The sequence below is a fragment of the Labrus mixtus genome, chromosome 23, assembly GCF_963584025.1.
Source record: "Labrus mixtus chromosome 23, fLabMix1.1, whole genome shotgun sequence".
In the NCBI taxonomy this organism is placed as follows: domain Eukaryota; kingdom Metazoa; phylum Chordata; class Actinopteri; order Labriformes; family Labridae; genus Labrus; species Labrus mixtus.
The window spans coordinates 6,393,318-6,412,539 of NC_083634.1; the positions used below are offsets into that span (position 1 = coordinate 6,393,318).

Genomic DNA, 19,222 nt, shown 5'->3' on the forward strand with positions numbered 1-19,222 from the left:
AAAACAAGCTGAAGTTAAATAAAACCCTCTGATGAGCACAAAAAACTTCCTCGGGTTAATTTCTGCTGCAGTCCCCAAAAAGGCAACATTCCTACAAAAGTAAATAATCGATATTTTAAAACCAGATGTGTTAATTGTCTCTCGGCTACGTGGACGAAGTTAAAGCAGAAACCATTTAAAGAACAGTTTGAAACTACAAAATGAGCAGAAACAAGCAAAGCAGAATTTAATGACAGATCTATAAAATCACCTCTAACGGATCATTCTCTGTCGGCTTATTGGCACATTGAAACCTGAACAGTTTTTCACCTCCTGTTTCGAGCAGCAGATCTGTGTTCAGGCTGCTCGTCGGGTCTTCAGATTTGAGGAGATAATAATCCTGATGTTGGACGCTCACAGAGTCCAGAGCGTGCAGCTCCGTCCGCTCGGCGTGATGGTACTGAGCGTGATAAGCGTGTTTGTCTGGATGATCCTGAACGTAGTCGGAGAAGTTTTCTGAGGAAAGGCGGACGATGAATCACACGTTTATGGGAGAGCGCGGAATTATGATCGCTACGACAAAGTAAAGAGAAGATGTGTTACGACATTCTTACCTTTGTTTGTTTGCAGCTGGCAGTAAGACGACAATGTGCACGTGGTTAAAGACGAGCTGCAGTCGTATTCGTTCTCTGGAGAATTCAAATGAAAAGATATTTACGTCAGAGTTGAGTTTTACACACGCGCATACCATACATACATTTATTTCCTCAGAGTAGCAAAAGCTCAAAACAAACATAGAGCTAACTAAATAGTTGTGATCTGGACAGTGTACTGTTGTAGTCAAGACCACAGTAACCGGGACCAAGACCTAGACCGAGACAAGACCAAGACCGAGACCAGGGTTAGGGTTTAGGGTTTATCTCTGATAAATCATCATCTTGTGTTTAGGGGGCGTGTCACTCACTTAGGCCGTAACCACAGATAAAAATCAAACTACAAATGTATAAAAAATATTATTTATTTTAGAAAGAGGCGTTTTCCTTCGAATCACAGTAATGACGTGGAAAAACAGCCGATCAGTAAACTAGTCTACGTCCATGTTTTATACGGTCTATGATGTCCTCTGGGACTGACCATCTGCCATCTTTTTGGGTGTCCAGTGTAGCCAGTGGTTAGCGTTAAATGGCTAACGGCCAAGTATTCATTTTCCCAGCGTTGTCTTTGTTTACAGTCAGACTAGCCCCGGTACATACCAAATATTTTAGACGAGTAGGAATGAGTGTTTCACCTCTCCTCATGTCCTCCAGATGCTCCCACAGGATCTCGCCGGCCGTGCAGTCTGACGTCAGGTTCAGGAAAGCCTCTCTGTCCAGGCCGCAGAGCTCCGCCCCCTGCAGGCCCCTCAGGTCTGACCCGAGACAGCTGAGGCCGAACTCAGCCTGGCACCAGTCCAACCAGAAGTTCACCTCCCACTCAGACCACAGGGTGACGTCTGCACAGACACAGAAACAGATAAATCCAGAGCTCATGTAGAAACAAAGCTCTGATTGATAAACTCATATTCTGACGTTCACCTTGAGGGAAGTGATGGTTGATCCTCTCCTGAGAGAATCCAGAGAAAGACGCCTTCAGCGCCTGGCTGAGGACCTCCTTACTGGTCGGGGTGAGAGGAGGGACCTCCAGCGGGTCCATCTCTGAGACAACAGGAACAGATCAGTTGCTGTCAGACAAGCACATACTCACAAACGTTCTGAGAATCCTCTCAGAGAGCGGCAAGGGTTTTTATCTTAGGAGTGATTTAGGAACATTCTCCGAGCGACTCTGAGACCAAAACTTTCATCTTAGTGAGGAGGCGCGGTCGACCCTGTTGTTATGTATGTACGTAGACGGGAATTTTTTTAAACAGAGGTTTTCCTCCTCCGTTTTAAAAAATAGAAGTTCTCAAAAGCATCTTCGTCCACATGAAAATGCAAAACGCACTGGAGTGTTAATGCGCACGCCAAGTCAACAACAATGTTTTCGCCATTCCTCTACAATGACCATTTCATTTTTCAAAGTCATCCAATCAGGCGTCTCTGCTCATCAGCAGTGGGAGAGTAACTGTGTATGTATGTGTGAGTCCAGTTAGCAACGTTACCAGCGCTACTTTGGTTACATCTGCCATCGCACTAATCTCACGTAAACTAAAGTGACAAAAACATTTCTGTGTGATGACGCCTACAAGATGTTTGAAACCACATGCCCACTTGTGCAGCCACTTCACATGCTGATCGTTACATCATCAGGTAAAGGGTTAATCAGTGATTGGATGCACCTGTGGAGGTAACCACATGTAGAGAAACTCAACATGCATGTCTCACTTTGAGCTGAATAAAGTCAGAGATGGATTGAAATGTCTGCATGAATTATTGATGTCTGTTGAGCCCGATATGAGTCAAAAAGATTCTTCTTCATGTCTACAATTCACTTTTTTATCCAAAGCGACGTACATCAGAGAGTAAGAACAACACAAGCAACGATCTAGAAAAAGGAAATAATGTCAGTAAGAGCAAAAGATCCGTTTTGAGTCCGATTGGACACACAGGTGCTGACAGGAAGTGACCGGAGGCAAAGCACAACATCGACCGCAGTTCTTGAGAGCTCTAATCCAGGGATGGGCAACTTTGGTCACAGCAAGGGCCACATTCATTTAATTCTCACTGCCAGAGGGCCACATTGTAGGATAGAAAAACGATTACAGTCAATTATGTCTCAAATTTAACTCAACATATACCAGTGATCAAATATTATTATGAACATATTTCTGGTTTTCATGGTTTCATGGCAGATTTTGTCATGTTTTTTTCATGTTTCCAATTAATTGATATGTAAAAATAGACCTGAGGACCACGTTGAGGGTTCATGTGGCCCCCGGGCCGCCAGTTGCCCACCCCTGAACTAATCAGTATAGAAGTCATCTTTAAAGTCATCGCTATCAAACAAAAGCCATCTTCATTACCATCATCATCATCAATAATAACGAGTGTCTGAAGAACATTTCTCCGTTTTCTCCTCAGCTTGAGAAACTCTTCATCCTGTTTTAAAGTCCTCTTCACAGTTTCTCACCTGAGGAGCTCTCAAGAAGCTTCGTGAATAACTTTACACGGATCTAGTCTGAACTTTGAGGGGAAAATGTCCTGATTCTAAGAATTTTGTCACTTGAAGCGACTCTTAGTATTTAGGAGTCTTCGTCTTCGCTCTGATATTGAAGGATTCTCCTCCAGTTTCCGTACATGAAACAGGGAAGTCCAAAGTGTCCTCTCGTTTTCTACAGCTACTGTTTGAATCTGTCCCCTCTGCCGGTGTGTTAAATAGAAGTTATGATTCGGTTTATCTTCCTGTTTTATAACCGTCTGTGATTTGTTACAAACTAACAGCTTAGATTTTCTTTTCAAATGCTTGCTCTTTTATCTTTCCTTTATCATGTAAATCTGTTTGTTATGGCATTTGTGTTTTGAAGGATTTCTGCACACTGTGAGACCTGAGACGACTCGACCAGAAACAAAGGCCGTAAAAATACGTCCAGACGCTCTGCCAGATCCAACAAGTCGACCTTTTCATTTTCAAGTTCAACAGATCGTGCACCATTAAAATCTTAGAATGCATTTAAAGGATTTACACGAGTGTAACATCAAAGTTTAAGGATAATATTTTGTGTTTTAATGATTATGTGTGATTACAGCTGTGAATAAATCATTAAATATATAAAAAAACAGCCAATTAAAATGTGAAATAAAACACAGAGGAGACGGAGGAATCGTCGTCTTACCGTACGTACTGCAGTCCATCCTCCTGCGTCGGGGTTCAGGGATCAGGTGGGACAAACTGGGGCCGCAGAAAGGGGGCAATGATCCTTTAATATGAGTGGGGGGAGGAGGGGGAGGAGGACCGCTGTGATGGACAAGTGTCAATCATGTGGAGGTGGGAGGAGCTGGAGGAAAAGGTCTGAGGCCAGGAGAGAAAGAGGAGGATGTTTACAAAGAGTGTATTTTACTGTTTATTCATGGGATGTATATAAAGATGGACGACGCGTCTCCAGCTCCTCCTGTTGTAAAGTGAAGCCAAAATCCCCCCATGACAGGCACTGATGTGTTTCATCACGCTCATTTGGAGCAAGAGTCCATGCAGTTAGAGATCGGCTGGTGGAGCCGAGATGTTAACTGTAAACAAAGTCAATTTACTCGAGTATTATTTTGAGTATCTGTTCTTTACTTGAGTATTATTTTTTTGGGGAAACTTACTTTTGACTCCTATACATTTCTATGAATGTTCTGGTCACTCGCTTCTTACGCTCTGAAGTCAGCTGGCTTCTTTTCTTTTCTAAAATTCAATTCAAGACAATAAACTGTTTGTGCACGAACGTTGCGTCTCCACCCAAAGGCTCATGAGCACAGCAGGCGAGGGTTGGATCGTAGGTCGACTGGTAAATGGAGAGCGTTTCCGCTCCGTCCACCCTGTAGATCCCTGGGATAGACCTCCAGTTTATTGGACGGATTGTATATCCCTTCTGGTCTTGGGATCCCCCAGGAGGAGCTGGAGAGCGTCGCTGGGTATGGAAGTCTGGGGCGACCTGCTGCCACTGCGACCCGACCCTGGAAGAAAATGAATGAACACCTCATATCCTGAAAAAAGAACAGATTTGATACCAGATGAAACATGCAGTAAAAAGTAACGGAGCAGTGTGGGTCGTACAGCGGCCGTTGTCAACAGACTGTTGTCATAGAGACAGGACGCTTTTTCTTCTTAGTGCACAAACGCTTCACTCGGAGTCAGAACTTTTTTATGCCCAAAAAACACTAGGTGGACACAGGGTCCTATATTTCATGTCAAACGAACAAAATGAACCGAGTCGTGTGAGGATTTATTTTGATCATTTATTGACTAAAAAAAGAAAAGCTCTGACTGACAGTGAGGTGTGAGGTTCAGTTTGGTGGACAGTTCTTTCTTCAGTCAGAAACAGCAGCTGAAGCAGGACAGGATGTTGTTACAGTACATCAATCGACTGATATCCAGAGTGTCGAGGACTCGTCTATGTTACACACACACACACACACACACACACACACGGATACACCACAAAATACACACACCTTCAACAGGTAAGTTCAGTCACTTAGGTTTTAGGCAGAGAAGGCTTCGTTAATGTCTAACACAGGTCACTTAGAGGGACAGAGACACACAAACATGCTGAGAATAACACGCAGAGAGAGAACAGAAAACACTGACAGAGCGGAAATCTGAGCGTTAACCCGAGGCGAGCGCGAGTCACCTTCGGTCACAGTGCTGCCGTGAGTCCTCGCTGCTTCAGTGGAAGACGTGTTGCTTTGAGACCAGAACAGTGCTGAGGTGTACCGGCGTGTTTGCTGGTTTTGGCAGCCATATTGGGCATTTTCACACGGCGGCCATTTTTCTTTCAAAGTAATGCAAAGAGCGGGATGCTGACATGATGTCTTATTGGTGTTTAAGATCTACAAGTTGTATAAACGTGAAGAATCTGACAAACACATTAACCTATTAGCTAATGTTAGTATTCGGCTAATTCAAAGCAACAATAGCCGTTAGCAGATTCCCTTTGTTTAGAACTGTGAAAACTTTAAACACGGAGAAACAACTGAAGCAATAATGGCGTCTGAGCTTCCCAAGATTAGTGTGAACTCTCAGAAAAATGGCTACCATGTAAATATTGGGAATGTGGTTTGAGTTGACCCTTTGCTAAACCCCTCCCCCAACGACAGTTATCCATTCATAGCTTTGAAAACCCTGATTTAGCGTGATTGGTTGAACAAACTTTATATTTTTCAACGTGGTGAAGACGTGTTCATAAACTGTAACCGTTAGCATGTCTGGCTAGCTGGCGTTGTACTTTAAGCTAAATGTTGCTTCCAAAACCAACGAGCTCATAAAAACGAGTCGACTACATTCATTCGTGGGGTTACAATCTTAATTTAAAAAAAGTCTAAATCTGTGAAAGCCTGTCTCGGGTCAGGTCTCGCTATCAGGCTAACATTAGCAGCTTCTTCCTGCATCGATTCAGGAGGTTTCAAGTCAACAAATCACGTTGTAGTTTGTGTTGTTGAAGATATAAAATCCATCCACTGCAGCATAACGAGGTTTCAGCCTCTCTTCACGCTTTTATCAAACTCTGTAGCTAATGTTAGACTAAGTAGCAATCTAGCTAACGTTACGGATAATAAATGCTTTTGAGTATCACTTTATTGAGTCGATAATCAGTTACTGTTCATTACGGTTACTCACACAAGCCCTTACATTTTATCATACTCCTTTTTCCAGTGATATCGACTTCATTTCAGTTGTTTTCTCGAGGTCTCCACTTACTTATCTCGTTATTTCGGGAACAGCGATGCTTGTGATAACGAGTTCATTTCAGAAATTTTCTTGTGATCTCTAAAAGTTAACTTGTGAATCCCGTGATATCAGAATAAAGAAATCTAGATCTCAAGAAAACAAACAGAATTCAAAAGTGTTCACCATAAATCTTTGGTTGTGTGTCCGCTTCGGGCTTATAAACTGCGTTATACACCAATCAAGAACAGTACGCTTTACTGGTAACAAGGGGGCGGGACTTAGTGAAGGGCAATCATGGTTAGATATCACGGTTTCTTGAAAACCACTCAGTGGAATTCTAGTTAAAGATAAAAGCTCCTCATTTTGTAAAGAACACAAAAAGTTTAGCCTCAAATGTTCAAATCTCAGAAATGAGGAGCATTTTTGGAACTATGGATATTTTAAACAACAGTAAGGAGATGCATCTTTAATGTTTTCACTGCAGCTGAAGAATCCTGCGATTCTGAGGTGAATCCAGGTGAGTTCTTGGTTGCTGAAAGGCCGACACGGAGCCACAAGGTTTACACCAATCAGTGAAGAGAAGCGTCGCTGGTGCTGAGAGGGAAATAATACAGATTCTGAAACGGTCATATATATATGTTGCTACACGATGGACTGAAACCAGCTGAGGGGTTAATAAAGTAGAGAAAGAATGCCACAGTACACAGTGTAAAAGCTACAGGGTTCTTCTTCAGTGGTTGGACCACAGCGAGGAGGAGGAGGAGGAGGAGGCAGACGTGGTTTAGCGAGGATCGTCAGGAGCAGCGATCTTCTCCAAACTGGGCTCCATGCCCCAGATCTCCCGGGCGTACTGGGAGATGGTCCGGTCGCTGGAGAATTTACCGCAGCCGGCGATGTTATAGATCACCATCTTGGTCCACTCTTTAGGATTCTGTTAGTGCAAAGGGAGGAGGAGGAAGATGAGGAGGAGAAAGGGGAGGAGGAGGAGGAAGAGGAGGAGAAAGGGGAGGAGGAGGGGGAGATTGTAAAACTTACAGATTGGTTTCTTTCTAATAGACTCACAGCAGGAGGTCACTGCCTCTGCCATTTTATTTTGATTCAACATTAAAAGCTAAACACTGCCCCCTGCTGGATGGAAGTATGTAGTGAATCAAAGACAAGGTGGGAGCAGAATGAAAGTCTTATTTGAAATTCATTTTGGAGCGGCTGCAGACGGTTAACTAATAATGGCGTGCAGAGAACAGTTATATAAGTACCATGTAGTTTGATATGTTAGCTCAATAAACAAGAGAGTAGAAAGAGGAACATTTTTAGGGATGCTGCACACATACAGATGTTTCCAGCTGTAATAAGAGGTCTGAGGGTTGAGTTACTCTTTAAGTTAAATAAAGAAACTCATCAGGCTGAGTTGGACTGCTTGATAATGTGGTCATTATCAGGCTCTTCTTGACTTCCTCTCTTACACACTGACCTTGTAGAGCGCGCTGACTTTGTCCTGACATTGGATGTAGTCTTCATAATCTGCAAACACCTTAAACCTGCAACACACACACACACACGTACACAGGAGGAGAGAACAGGTCACACGAGTTTAAATAAAACCTGAGGGTTGAAGATAAAGACGTGCGTCTACGTTTGAAAGATGTATATAACCGATGACTCTGCAGCTCTGTCTCTGTGTCAGCACATTCTGTCATGCTGACTCCCGTCTGTGTGCTCTCACCTGTCGTGGTGCATCAGCATGTTGACGAGGTCTTTGAAGAGGTCGGGCTGTGCGGGGCTGAACGCGCCTCCTGAGATCTGATCCATCGCCTGCCTCAGCTCAGGGATCCGGTTATAGTACGACAAGGCGTCGTAGCTGAGAGAGAAAAACGGAGCAACACGGGGAGTCATTTAGTAACTTTCGGTTACCCTGCCCATTGCTGCTTCTTTGACATCAATCCTGACATAATCCATCTAAATATGACATCCTGACCCTGCTCTGTGAACCCAACGAGGTTTATTTACTGTATTTTCTTGCTCACGGAAATTACCTGAAAAACCTTGATCTGAAAGTAACATACATGACTAAGGCTTTACCTCTGTCATGATTCACATGGTCAGGTTGAGCTAAAGAATGAAGAAAAGGACGATGTATCCTAAAGCTGCAGTTCCTCCAGTGTCCACTAGAGTCAGTCTCCTGCAGTGAGTCAGTCCCCATAGAGCCCCATGTTAAAATAAACATGTTTACAGTCTGGTACTAAAACAGTTTGGGTCTCTAGAGCTCATTTCTCTCTTCAACTGTACGGGCTGAATGTTTATACAACTCACTTGTTTACATTATAGTAAGGCTTAAAGGGATTTAGAATTAGGGGGCGTGGCCTCCTTGACTGACAGGTGGGAGCTGCTAGCTGTCTGCTAAGTGTCACCTCAGCTAATTCAGTCCCTGACCTTTAATCTCTGGTCCACAAGTCTGACCTCCAATTTTTACCACCAGTCACATTAGAACTCTATTTCATTTACATGTTAGCAACCATTAGCAGCTATCTGAGTCTGTGAGAAGAACACCTGGCTCATGAACAGCTCATACACCAGCTAGGGACACATACTTCAGCTTTGTGTTTGCTAACCCCTTGCAGCTCTTTAGCCCAAACCTCTTGCCCATATATGGTCACTGCTGGCTCCAAAAGAAACAAGATGGCACTGGCCAAAGTGCTCAACAAGAGGCTTCAAGTAGCATCTTGTGGCTTCTTTAGCTGTTTATATGCAGACGTTGGTATGACCGGTAGCTTCTGCTAGCTGGACATCAATGCATACATTTGAATCGCTACACAGACGTGTTCTACTGTCGTCTCCTGTGATTGCATCTCATCCAGAAATAACTTCCCAACGTGTAGAACGTCAAAGCCTCACCCCTTCTTGTCCATGGCCTCCACATCCTCCACCCTCATCCCGAAGATGAAGAGGTTCTCCTCTCCGGCCTCCTCGGCCATCTCTACGTTCGCTCCGTCCATGGTGCCGATGGTGAGCGCTCCGTTCAGCATGAACTTCATGTTCCCGGTGCCGGACGCCTCCGTGCCCGCCGTGGAGATCTGCTCCGACAGGTCGGCTGCCGGGATCACTGCAGGACAGAGACGGGGGGGGGGGGGGGGGGGGTATAAATCTTCATGTAAAAAACACTGCATCCCAAAATGTGAGAAAGAAAGAAGCAGCTTTAAAATGTCAAACATGAATGACTTGTATTTTTGAATAAAGATGACCTTTCTCAGCCAGTGTGACCCGGTAGTTCTCCAGGAAGATGACTTTGAGGCGATCTCCGACCACGGGGTCGTTGTTGACGACGTCTCCGATGGCAGTGATCAGCTTGATGATCATCTTGGCCGTGTGATAACCGGGAGCCGCCTGCAAACACAAAGCACTGTCAGGTTGAGGAATGTAAACACGCTTCCACGGTACAAGACATGTTTGTTTAAATATTATGCCCTTTTTGGGGTTCGTATATTTAATCTATGTACCTACTTTTGTACGTTCACAATAGCTAAAGTCTGAAAAAAGTGTCTGTTTTCATGTACTGCTCCTCCTTGCTCCCTCTACGCTCTGAGTCCGTCAGCTACGCTCTGCTGTGCCCACACTGTTAGACCCCACGTGGGCCAAGTCTGCTCTGATTGGTCTGCCGATCCGCTCTGTCATTATTGGTCAGTTGCTCAGCACGCTTCTCGGAAATGTCCCACCTCTTTTACCATATTGGGAATGCAGCCACTGGCTCCGTCCGAGGGGAGCATAAACATTAGCACCTTAGCACTACTGTGCTACCGCAGGCTCCGGCATATCGTGGGCGTGCTACAGAAGTTAACGGGCGCGCAACATGAGCTGCTGGGCTTGCCACAACGAGCCAATGGGCTTAGATCAGTGATCTCACACTGACAATGACGTCAGACTGACAAATTTTTATCGAGGGGGGCTAGAACCGAGTGTTACATGCAGCTAATGCTACAGCTAACAGGAGGACGTAGGAGAAGCCGTGTTTCCACAGACTTTGAATTTTTGCACATAGATGTGCCTAAACATGCACAGGACACTTGGAAAACACACTAAAGAGCATATAAAACCAGAAAAAGTATAATATGGGACCTTTAATACAGGCTGCAACCTCATAGGTGCAAAAACTGCAGTTCCTCAAGCGTCCAATAGAGGCGCTATCTAGTCCCCATTTAAATGTTTATTTCTGCTGTAAAAATGAACATATATACAGCCTGGTTAAAAAGTGAATTTGGTCTCTTTTTCTTCCTCCTCCTAAAAATGTAGAACAATGAATTGTGTTCTATAAAATCTGGTGTATTTATCACACTTTTAGTTCAACCAGTATATCATGCTGACAAGTGCGCTGCCATGACCCTTAGTACAGCTCACCTTCCCTCCGATCATGATGGTCCTGGGGGTCCACGACTTGTTTGGTTCCTTCTTGATTCCTGATTAAAAACACATGAATGAGTAACTCACACTCTGAATTTATAAAAGCGTGTTTGTCGAGCGAGCGGGGGAAGCTGCAGACACGTACGGTTGTAGAGCGTGATGATGTGCAGGCAGTTGAGCAGCTGCCTCTTGTACTCATGGATCCTCTTCACATGCACGTCGAACATGGAGTCAGGGTTGATCTTCACTTTGTACTGTTCCTCCAGATGAGCGGCGAACTTCATCTTGTTCTCCTGATGAAGAAACAGAGATTAGATACTGACTCTGAAACAGGCTGAAGCACGAGCGCCTCTCTCTGAAACGAGCACCTGTTTGACTTTGGCCACGTCCCGGATGAAGGTGTCGTCGTCCACAAACTCCAGCAGCTTCTGCAGCTGGTCCAGGTCCCGGATGTAGTCCTCACCGATCCTCTGAGGGGAAGGATCCAGAGCAACACAACATTTATTACCTGACGGGGATCATGAGGTGAATTCATCATGTCAAAGAATCCTGAGTAACATCTGAACGACTGGAAGGAGGCACATGCTCATAGAAACAGATATATTGTTTTAAGGTTTCTACTTGGGGTTTGTGAAACGGCTCTAACCTCTGCGATGACCTCGGCCAGCCCGGGGTTGCACATGACCAGCCAGCGGCGCGGTGTGATGCCGTTTGTCTTATTCTGGAACTTCTCAGGGTCCACCTCGTAGAAATCCTTGAACCTGAGGAGAAGAGGAGATGAAATCAAACGTATGTTCTCAGCAGCGTTCTGTGATACGGCAGACCAACAGGAGACCTACACAGTGCTTTTGATGATCTCAGAGTGGATGCGGGCGACTCCGTTGACGGCGTGAGAGCCCACGATGCACAGGTGAGCCATGTTGATCTTCTTCATGCCTCCCTCCTCCACCAGAGACATCCTGCGCAGACGGTCCTCGTCTCCGGGGTACAGCTTGGAGATCCTCTGCAGGGATGAACCAGAACAAAAAAAAAACCCTGAATAACATGGTGAAATCTTTGGTATGACCTTCTAGATCTTCATGCTTGTGTCGTACCTCCAGGTGCCTCCTGTTGACCTCGTAGATGATCTCCAGGTGTCGGGGCAGGAGGTTCTGAAGGAGGTCGACGGGCCAGCGCTCCAGAGCTTCAGGCAGGACGGTGTGGTTAGTGTAAGCACAAGTCCGGACCACGATGTCCCAGGCCTGAACGTGGAGGAGACGAGAGCAGAATCATGAAGAATCACACAGACACTGCAGCTGAAAGAACCATCAGGATGTTTGAACACGTTTGTTTTTACTGGACGAGTGCAGAACATGCAAGTTCATATCTGTCAAACCTGCAGAGACAGGAAGAACAAAACCTTTACATTTTTAAAGAGGGTTCATTTGCATCCATGTCCTTGTTTTCCGGTTTGCTGTGTATTTTTCTGTTGTCGTGTGGCTGTAGATTTTCTCTTTTATCTTACATAAATACTTATTTTATTTCTTAAAGTTTCAGATATCTCAAAAGTGTCGTTGTTGACATTTTCTTGTTCTATTTGCATCTGATTCTGTTTATCAAAGTTGATCTTTTCTGCCTCGTCTCCGCTGTATTCAGAGCTGATTCTCATTCAGGGATAAATTCAGTTTTGTCTGCTGCGTTGGATGTTTCAGAGAGTTACATTTCCTCTTTGTGTCGAGGTTTTTTTCTTTACGCTCCGAGACGACCTGAAAGCTCAGAGGTCTGCGTGTTTGTGTTTGTGCTCTGCTGAAATGTGTCCCACCTTCTCCCAGGTGAGCTTCTCCACGTCCACCAGGATCCTCATCAGCTCTGGGATCGCCATCGCAGGGTGGGTGTCATTCAGCTGGATCGCCACCTGAAGAAAACACACAGGAGGAGAAAGAGAACGTTTCACTTTACACTTATTGGACTGACAAGAGAGAGAGAGAGGGGGGGGGGGGAGAGAGAGAGAGAGAGAGCGAGAGAGACCTGCAGTGGTGTTAACACTGAGTTTTAAAAGAATCACATATCCGTTAGTTGTTGAACCTATCCGCCCACATCAGATGAAACACGTTGGATGGTTCACCTTGTCCGGCAGCGTGGAGAGGTCCAGTCGAACAAACTCCGTGGATCCGAACTTCGAAGCTTTGAATCGTCGGATGATGTCCTGAAGAGTCGCAGCGACCACAAAGTACTCCTGCTTCAGACGCAGCTCCTTCCCCTCGAAGAACTGCAGGAGAACAGGGACAACACGGAGGTCAGAAACAGCGGTCACTTTATACGAGATAACTGATGCACAGTTTGGGATCTGTGAACGGTCTGAGTGCAGGGAGGAGTCATTCACATTTTGCACAAATTCATCAATCTACCATCATCCATCTAGCCATCCATATCAACAGTCTTTTTGATTATTTGTACACTTTTTGTTCCTTTTCTTTTCTTCGGATCATATTCTCCAGACCTCACACTAAAATTCAAAAATCAAAACTGTAAAAAAAAGGTCGATGCTGGGGATGATGGTCGTCACGATACCAGAATTTTAACCTTTGATATCATCTCAATAATAATCAAATGATACTGATTCTCAACAAACAGAAGTCCCGGACACAGAGAGAAGTTATTTGTACACAGAATCAGGAACGTGCTCACGTTGTCGTTGGGGTAAAGAACTCTGGAGATGTTCTCGGCGAGGTTTCTGTCCAGCACCGCCTGAATGTACCCGCCCACGTTAACTGTGGAACAACATGTTTGTGTTATACTCGCAGTATATCAGGAGTATATTTAGATTGACGTCATGATGTTTATAAAAAGCAGAGGCGACAACACTGACAGTCTTTGAGGTTGAAGTCACACGGAGCCTTCGCCGACCACAGCCTCATGGTGTTGACGATGTTGTTTCTGTAGCCGGGGACCGGAGTGTCGTACGGAAGAGCCAGAACCACCTGAGGAACAAAACGCAACAAGAAGATATTAAATACAAAAGTGTTCATAACAGAAACATCCGGAGTGGGTGTGACTTATATTTAAATCTAACAGTCAGGATCAGACTAAGGCGGCTACACATCAGACGATTTTAGGATCCTTTTGTGCCATGATTTGCCGCCCAATGATCGGAGGGGGCGTGGCCTGATTCGAGGGTTGTCGCAACCAATTATTTGTCCAAATAACCCTCAAGTGTGTCACTACAAATATTTTACTGCTCCTGATCCGGAGCCTCCCCAATATGCAATCCAAAATGGGCTGCCTCTGATGGAATACCTGCAATAGCCAATGAGAGCGAGCAAACCGGGAAGCGTCACCAACCGGATGTTAACCGGACTTTTTTAACAGCTCACAAACATGGCAGCGAACATAAACACAACCGAGCCCCGAGCCGAGTGGGATACTGAAGAAGAAGAGCAGCTTGTGTTACTATGGCAACAACAGGAGTCTCATGAAGACAAACCACACAGACAGCTGACCACGGCCATCGTCCTCCATGTTTGTTTTTCTTCTGAAGTTTCGTTTAATCCCGTGAGTTTCAGTGAGATCTCGTGTGTCTGTGGAATCGTTTCTACAAACTGCAGGTGTGTGGGCTCACGGTTTGGCTGAAACGTCTCATGCGTGCGTTCGGAGGATTATAACGTTAACTAGATTTCATATTATTCAGAGCATTATTATTCTGTATCGACTGATGTTCAATCAGACGTCTTCACGTGCTCTTACCTGAGTGTCGACCCACTTCACGCCCTCTGCTGTGTGCTCCACCCGGCCGTAGAAGTGAACGGGCCGCATGTACTCAGGACGAGCTTTCTCCCAGGGGTTCCCGTACCGCAGCCAATCATCTGCCTCCTCCACCTGTTTCAGAAAAATGTGACGTTTTTTAAATGTTTGATTGAATGTGTAAACTCAACCCTTAATAAGAAATTACGTTCAAACCAGGCTATGTTGGAACTTTTCCTCTAAATCTCTTTAAGTCGTAGAAATCACAGCTGATCATACCTGCCATCCGTTGACTATTTTCTGATTGAAGATGCCAAACTCATAGCGGATGCCGTACCCGTAAGCAGCCAGACCCAGAGAGGCCATGGAGTCCAGGAAACAAGCTGAGGAGAGGAGACATGACAAGGGGGGGGGGGTGTTTGAGACAGGACTGTCCACAGCACTAAACATCACTGTCTGTCAGCAGCCAATCAGGAGGAAGCTCACCAGCCAGACGCCCCAGACCGCCGTTTCCAAGACCGGCGTCTTCCTCGATGTCCTGCAGCTCCTCCATGTCCAGACCCAACTGCAGGAAAGAGTTCATAAAGTCACTAAGGAACATCTGAGACATTAAAAGACATTAGTACAATAAAATCTGCAGTTCCTCCAGTGTCCACTAGAGTCTGTCTCCTGCAGTGAGTCAGTCCCCATAGAGCCCCATGTTAAAATGTCCAACTTTACAGCTGCAGTTCCTCCAGTGTCCACTAGAAGGGATGTAGAATTAGGGGGTGTGGCCTCTTTGAGTGACAGGTGGGAGCTGCACGCTGTCTGCTCTCTGAGCTTTATTGGACTTTTTACAACCGGTTACTTAAGAACATAATTGTATTTTCATGTTAGCAGCGATCGGAGTCCATGCCATAGACTCTATGTAACATGGGCATAGTCTCAGCCTCAAGTGGACATTTGGGGAACAGCAGTTTTTTGGAATTCTACGTTGGCTTCATTTTTCAAATCTGAGGGTTTTGCTCGGTCTGTGCTCAATATATCGTCGGCAGCTTGGTTCGCTAACTATCTTATGAGTCAGCTAATGAATTATCCCTGTTCATAGACTGTAGGAATCTATTAATTTAGCATTTGATGAACTCTTTCTCCTCTATAATGACAATAATGAAGGCTAACAAGCTGAAATAACCAATACATGATGTCATGGTGGCTATGTTTTTTTTAACAGTATACAGTGAAAGAAGCAGCAGAAAGACGAGTGAACTTGAGGTCAGATGTTTGACTCTTTGTTCAGGTGTTTAATAACTTCTGGCTTTGCAGACACTGAAGTAAAGTCCCTAATTTCCTGTGTTTGTTTTACAACAAGCGAGAAACACGCACATCCAAACCAAAGAGGGCAGGAATGTCAGTGAGAACACCACTCCCATGATCCTTTGCCTCACCTGGTATGTGGCTTCATCGCAGGCGTTCTCCAGAGCCAGGTTCACCATGGTGTTCTGCAGAGTCCGGCCCATGTAGAACTCCAGAGAGAGGTAGTAAACACGCTGCAGGAGGACAGAGGAGAGCAGATGAAGATCAGAATACTGCATAACATTAACATTCTTTTAGTCATGCGTATGATTCATTTACAAACATCTGACTTTATGCACTGCAAAAAGAAGAGAGATGTGAGAGCAAAACTCCGACACTGCAATCAGAAATATATCACCATGCAGGAATGCAAATCAATAACTTCTGTTAGCAAACCAAGCATTCTTTTTCTTTGAAAACAAAAAGTTCTGCATGAAAATTTGAAACAAGCTCACTCCACTGAGCTGAATCTTGTTGGCTGGACTGAAAGAATTTAAGACGCAGGGTGAAATCTGATTTAAAAACTGTTTTAAAACAAGCTGCACTGGAAGCAGCAACTGAAGGAGAGTGAAGCTATAAAAGATAAATTAAATTCTGACAGTGTTTGGGCTACCACTGTATGTCTTAGCCCCCCGCCCCCTCCTCTCTAAAGTAGATGCTCTCACAGGTTTCCATGTTGTGGACACTGAAGCTTCAGTGTTTATCCAGCTCTGCATCGGTCTGTAAACCTTTCTGTGTTCTAACCTCTCTCCATTTTTCAAAAGCATCTCCAATATTGATCCTAGTTTGAGCACGTTTCTGCTCGTGGAGCTTATTAGAAACATGCAGAGGCTTTTTAGGTCGAGTACAATCACTTCTATCTGAACCACTTCTCTTGCCCGCTTCCATCACTGCAACACCTGTTGACCTGATAACTGCTCTCATATCTGACAAACTGAGGGGAGTCCAAAACGGTCGTGTGGGCGTGTCTTAAAACCTCCTACCTTCTCTGGTCCAAACAAATCCAGATCATTCAGGACCAGAATCTAAAGTTAGAAGGAGGACATACTGGCTGCTGCATTGTTGTCAGAGAAGCCAGCACTTCAACATGTTTCCTTAATGTCTGATCATATAGTAAGGTCACTTTATCATTTCAGTCTGTATACATCTCACTGACTGACCCTTGAGCAGACGCTAATAATAAAAGATAAGAGGACGCCTTCCGCCTGGTGTTCCTGCAACATTATCTCTGTCACAAACAACAGCTGCTGTCAGGGCAACAACAGACATGGAGCTAAAAGTGGCAGCACGTCCCACAATATCTCCGAACAGAGAGGAGACACGAAGGGTATAACACAGAAACACACAGGAACACACACTAACACAACTCTGTGAGAAATAACACTGAGCTCATGATGGACCAATAGACTAAATAGAATTTATGTTAGGGCACGATAAAAGCAGCTGCAACTTTGTGTGTCCTTGCTGAACGTCTCTGACCTTGTGTTGACATTTCTGATGTTTGTGTGTGTGTGTGTGTGTGTGTGTGAGGGTGGGGGTGGGGGGGGGGCACTTTGCACAAAGGAAGCAACATGGAAAATGAACGTGTGCCAAAAGTAACAAAGGCATCGAGTGGTCGGCATAAATAACAGAGCAGAGCTTGTGCGGCAGGATTGCAGTGTGTTACAGTGTGTAACAGAAGGTTTGCAGTTTGGGACAGGACTAAACAGTGCATACATTAGGGACTATTTTCTGCAGCGGACGAATCCCCATTTGTTCCCCTCGGGAGTATCCGTGGCAGCAGGAATGTACGTGCAGAAAAGACCAAACCAAACACTGAACAGTGGATTCTTTCACTGATGTGCTTCATTTCTAAAAAAGGGATTTACTGACTTAAGATTCAGAATAGTAATCAAAACATCCCTTAAATCAGCTACATGATGATTTTTGCATAATCAAATATTTTTACAACAGCAGCTTCGTCTTATAGCTGCAGCGTGCATGCTGGATGCCTCGTGCGTTCTTTTCCAAACAATCTGCAGAAAGTTCTTCAGCATTATTTGGTGTATTTACTAACCACAGGTCTGTGAGATGGCAGTACAACCTGAGGCTTACACAAATGAATTTAATGTACAGCTGAGCTCTCAAGCACCAGAAACTTATTCATCATATTTTCCCCCCGAGTGCTACGTATGAAACAGACCAACATCGTTTGGTTTGTGTGGTGTCAACATTAAACCCTGTCAGGGATTACAAACAGGAAGTTTGAAGCAGGATGATCTGTGGTCAGCACTCAGTGCAGCCCGACACACAGGTGTTGGCCCTTTAAATCCTCCATTCAGCATCTTGTTCCAGTCACGCACCAGAGCTGCTGAGTGTTTACATTTAGTCGAGGAGATGGTCAAATGAAGAGCAAAAACATGCAGTCTATTCTCAGCTGTTTGTTTAAACAATGTGTGGCCATTTTGAGATGAGCAGTGTCAGTATGTGTGTGTGTGTGTGTGTGTGTGTGTGTGTGTGTTAGTGATGGATGGATGGATGGAGCGCGTTACGTAACACATATTTGGACAACCAGTTGAGCCTCTCTCACACACACACACACACACACACACACACACAGATCAGAACGAGTTGATATCCTCTTCACACAAACACACCCATCAAGGTTAGTCAGTCTGATTGAGATGCACGAGCTGCACATTATGTAACACACAGACAGGAAATATCCGCGTGCACACGCACGCGCGCGCGCGCACATACAGTCTCACATGCAGATGCTCACTCTGACGTCGCATTTAATGCACGAGACAAAGTAGCCGGAACATTTCTATAAATGGAGATAAAAGGGAAATCTGCACAGAGCGCGCTCACGCCCCCTCGTGCAGGGTCGTAAATTATGATGCTGCAGGAGCGACCCCGCCCCCCTCTCCTCTCCTCTCCTGCCCCCCTCCCCTCGGTCAGCTGTGTACGTGCAGGATCACTGCGGCATCTTACTTTGGGGTCTTTCTCGTAGTAGTGTTGCTGGGTCCGGATCCAGCGGCCCACCAGGTAGTCCCGCACCGTGTTGGCCAGGGCGAAGTAGTAGTCCCGTTTGGTGGCCACGTTCCGGTCTTTGACCAGGGTGAAGTGCAGGTGCCTGTTGAAATTAGTTTTCAAGTCCGAGACGTTTTCCACCCCAGCCAGACCCCGGACGGAGATCTGCTTCCTCTTGTCCTGGTCTGAGAGCGGCCTGGCCATGTTGTCTTTCCGGTTATTTTCTCACGTTAAGTGTTAATAAGTTAATATCACTTCCGACCTTCTCTTCAGACTCTCTCCTGAGCACACAGCCGCTGGGATGAGACGCTCCAGCCGCTTTTATACGACACAGACTCTGTGTCAAGATGGCGGCAGGAAGACACGCTTTCCCGGTCCGACCTTTCAAAATAAAACTCACAAGCAAATGCGTCACACTCTTTGACACATTTCCAAACAAAAC

General features: G+C 45.2%; 2 protein-coding genes across 2 annotated transcripts in view; both read right to left on the reverse strand.

Moving 5' to 3' along the window:
- Nucleotides 1-5,398, reverse strand: part of LOC132958910 (protein C-ets-1-like) — a 7,459-nt gene extending 2,061 nt beyond the window's left edge. The window contains exons 1-7 of the mRNA XM_061031992.1: nucleotides 5,298-5,398; nucleotides 4,380-4,610; nucleotides 3,788-3,843; nucleotides 1,554-1,673; nucleotides 1,268-1,471; nucleotides 594-668; nucleotides 310-495 (exon numbers count right to left, since the gene is read on the reverse strand). Coding sequence (XP_060887975.1) covers nucleotides 310-495; nucleotides 594-668; nucleotides 1,268-1,471; nucleotides 1,554-1,673; nucleotides 3,788-3,843; nucleotides 4,380-4,610; nucleotides 5,298-5,398 — 973 coding nt within the window. The remainder of the gene's footprint in view (nucleotides 1-309; nucleotides 496-593; nucleotides 669-1,267; nucleotides 1,472-1,553; nucleotides 1,674-3,787; nucleotides 3,844-4,379; nucleotides 4,611-5,297) is intronic.
- Nucleotides 4,873-19,093, reverse strand: pygmb (phosphorylase, glycogen, muscle b). The gene is made up of 20 exons (XM_061030649.1): nucleotides 18,742-19,093; nucleotides 15,861-15,962; nucleotides 14,923-15,001; nucleotides 14,716-14,819; nucleotides 14,440-14,571; nucleotides 13,565-13,676; nucleotides 13,384-13,466; nucleotides 12,821-12,964; nucleotides 12,518-12,610; nucleotides 11,811-11,957; nucleotides 11,556-11,719; nucleotides 11,363-11,477; nucleotides 11,085-11,186; nucleotides 10,862-11,009; nucleotides 10,714-10,772; nucleotides 9,564-9,705; nucleotides 9,217-9,424; nucleotides 8,048-8,182; nucleotides 7,796-7,862; nucleotides 4,873-7,255 (listed from the first exon to the last, which is right to left on the reverse strand). The coding sequence occupies exons 1-20, from the start codon at nucleotides 18,982-18,984 to the stop codon at nucleotides 7,106-7,108; spliced, it is 2,529 nt and encodes an 842-aa protein (XP_060886632.1). The 5' UTR covers nucleotides 18,985-19,093; the 3' UTR covers nucleotides 4,873-7,105.
- Between the last annotated feature and the right edge of the window lie 129 nt (nucleotides 19,094-19,222).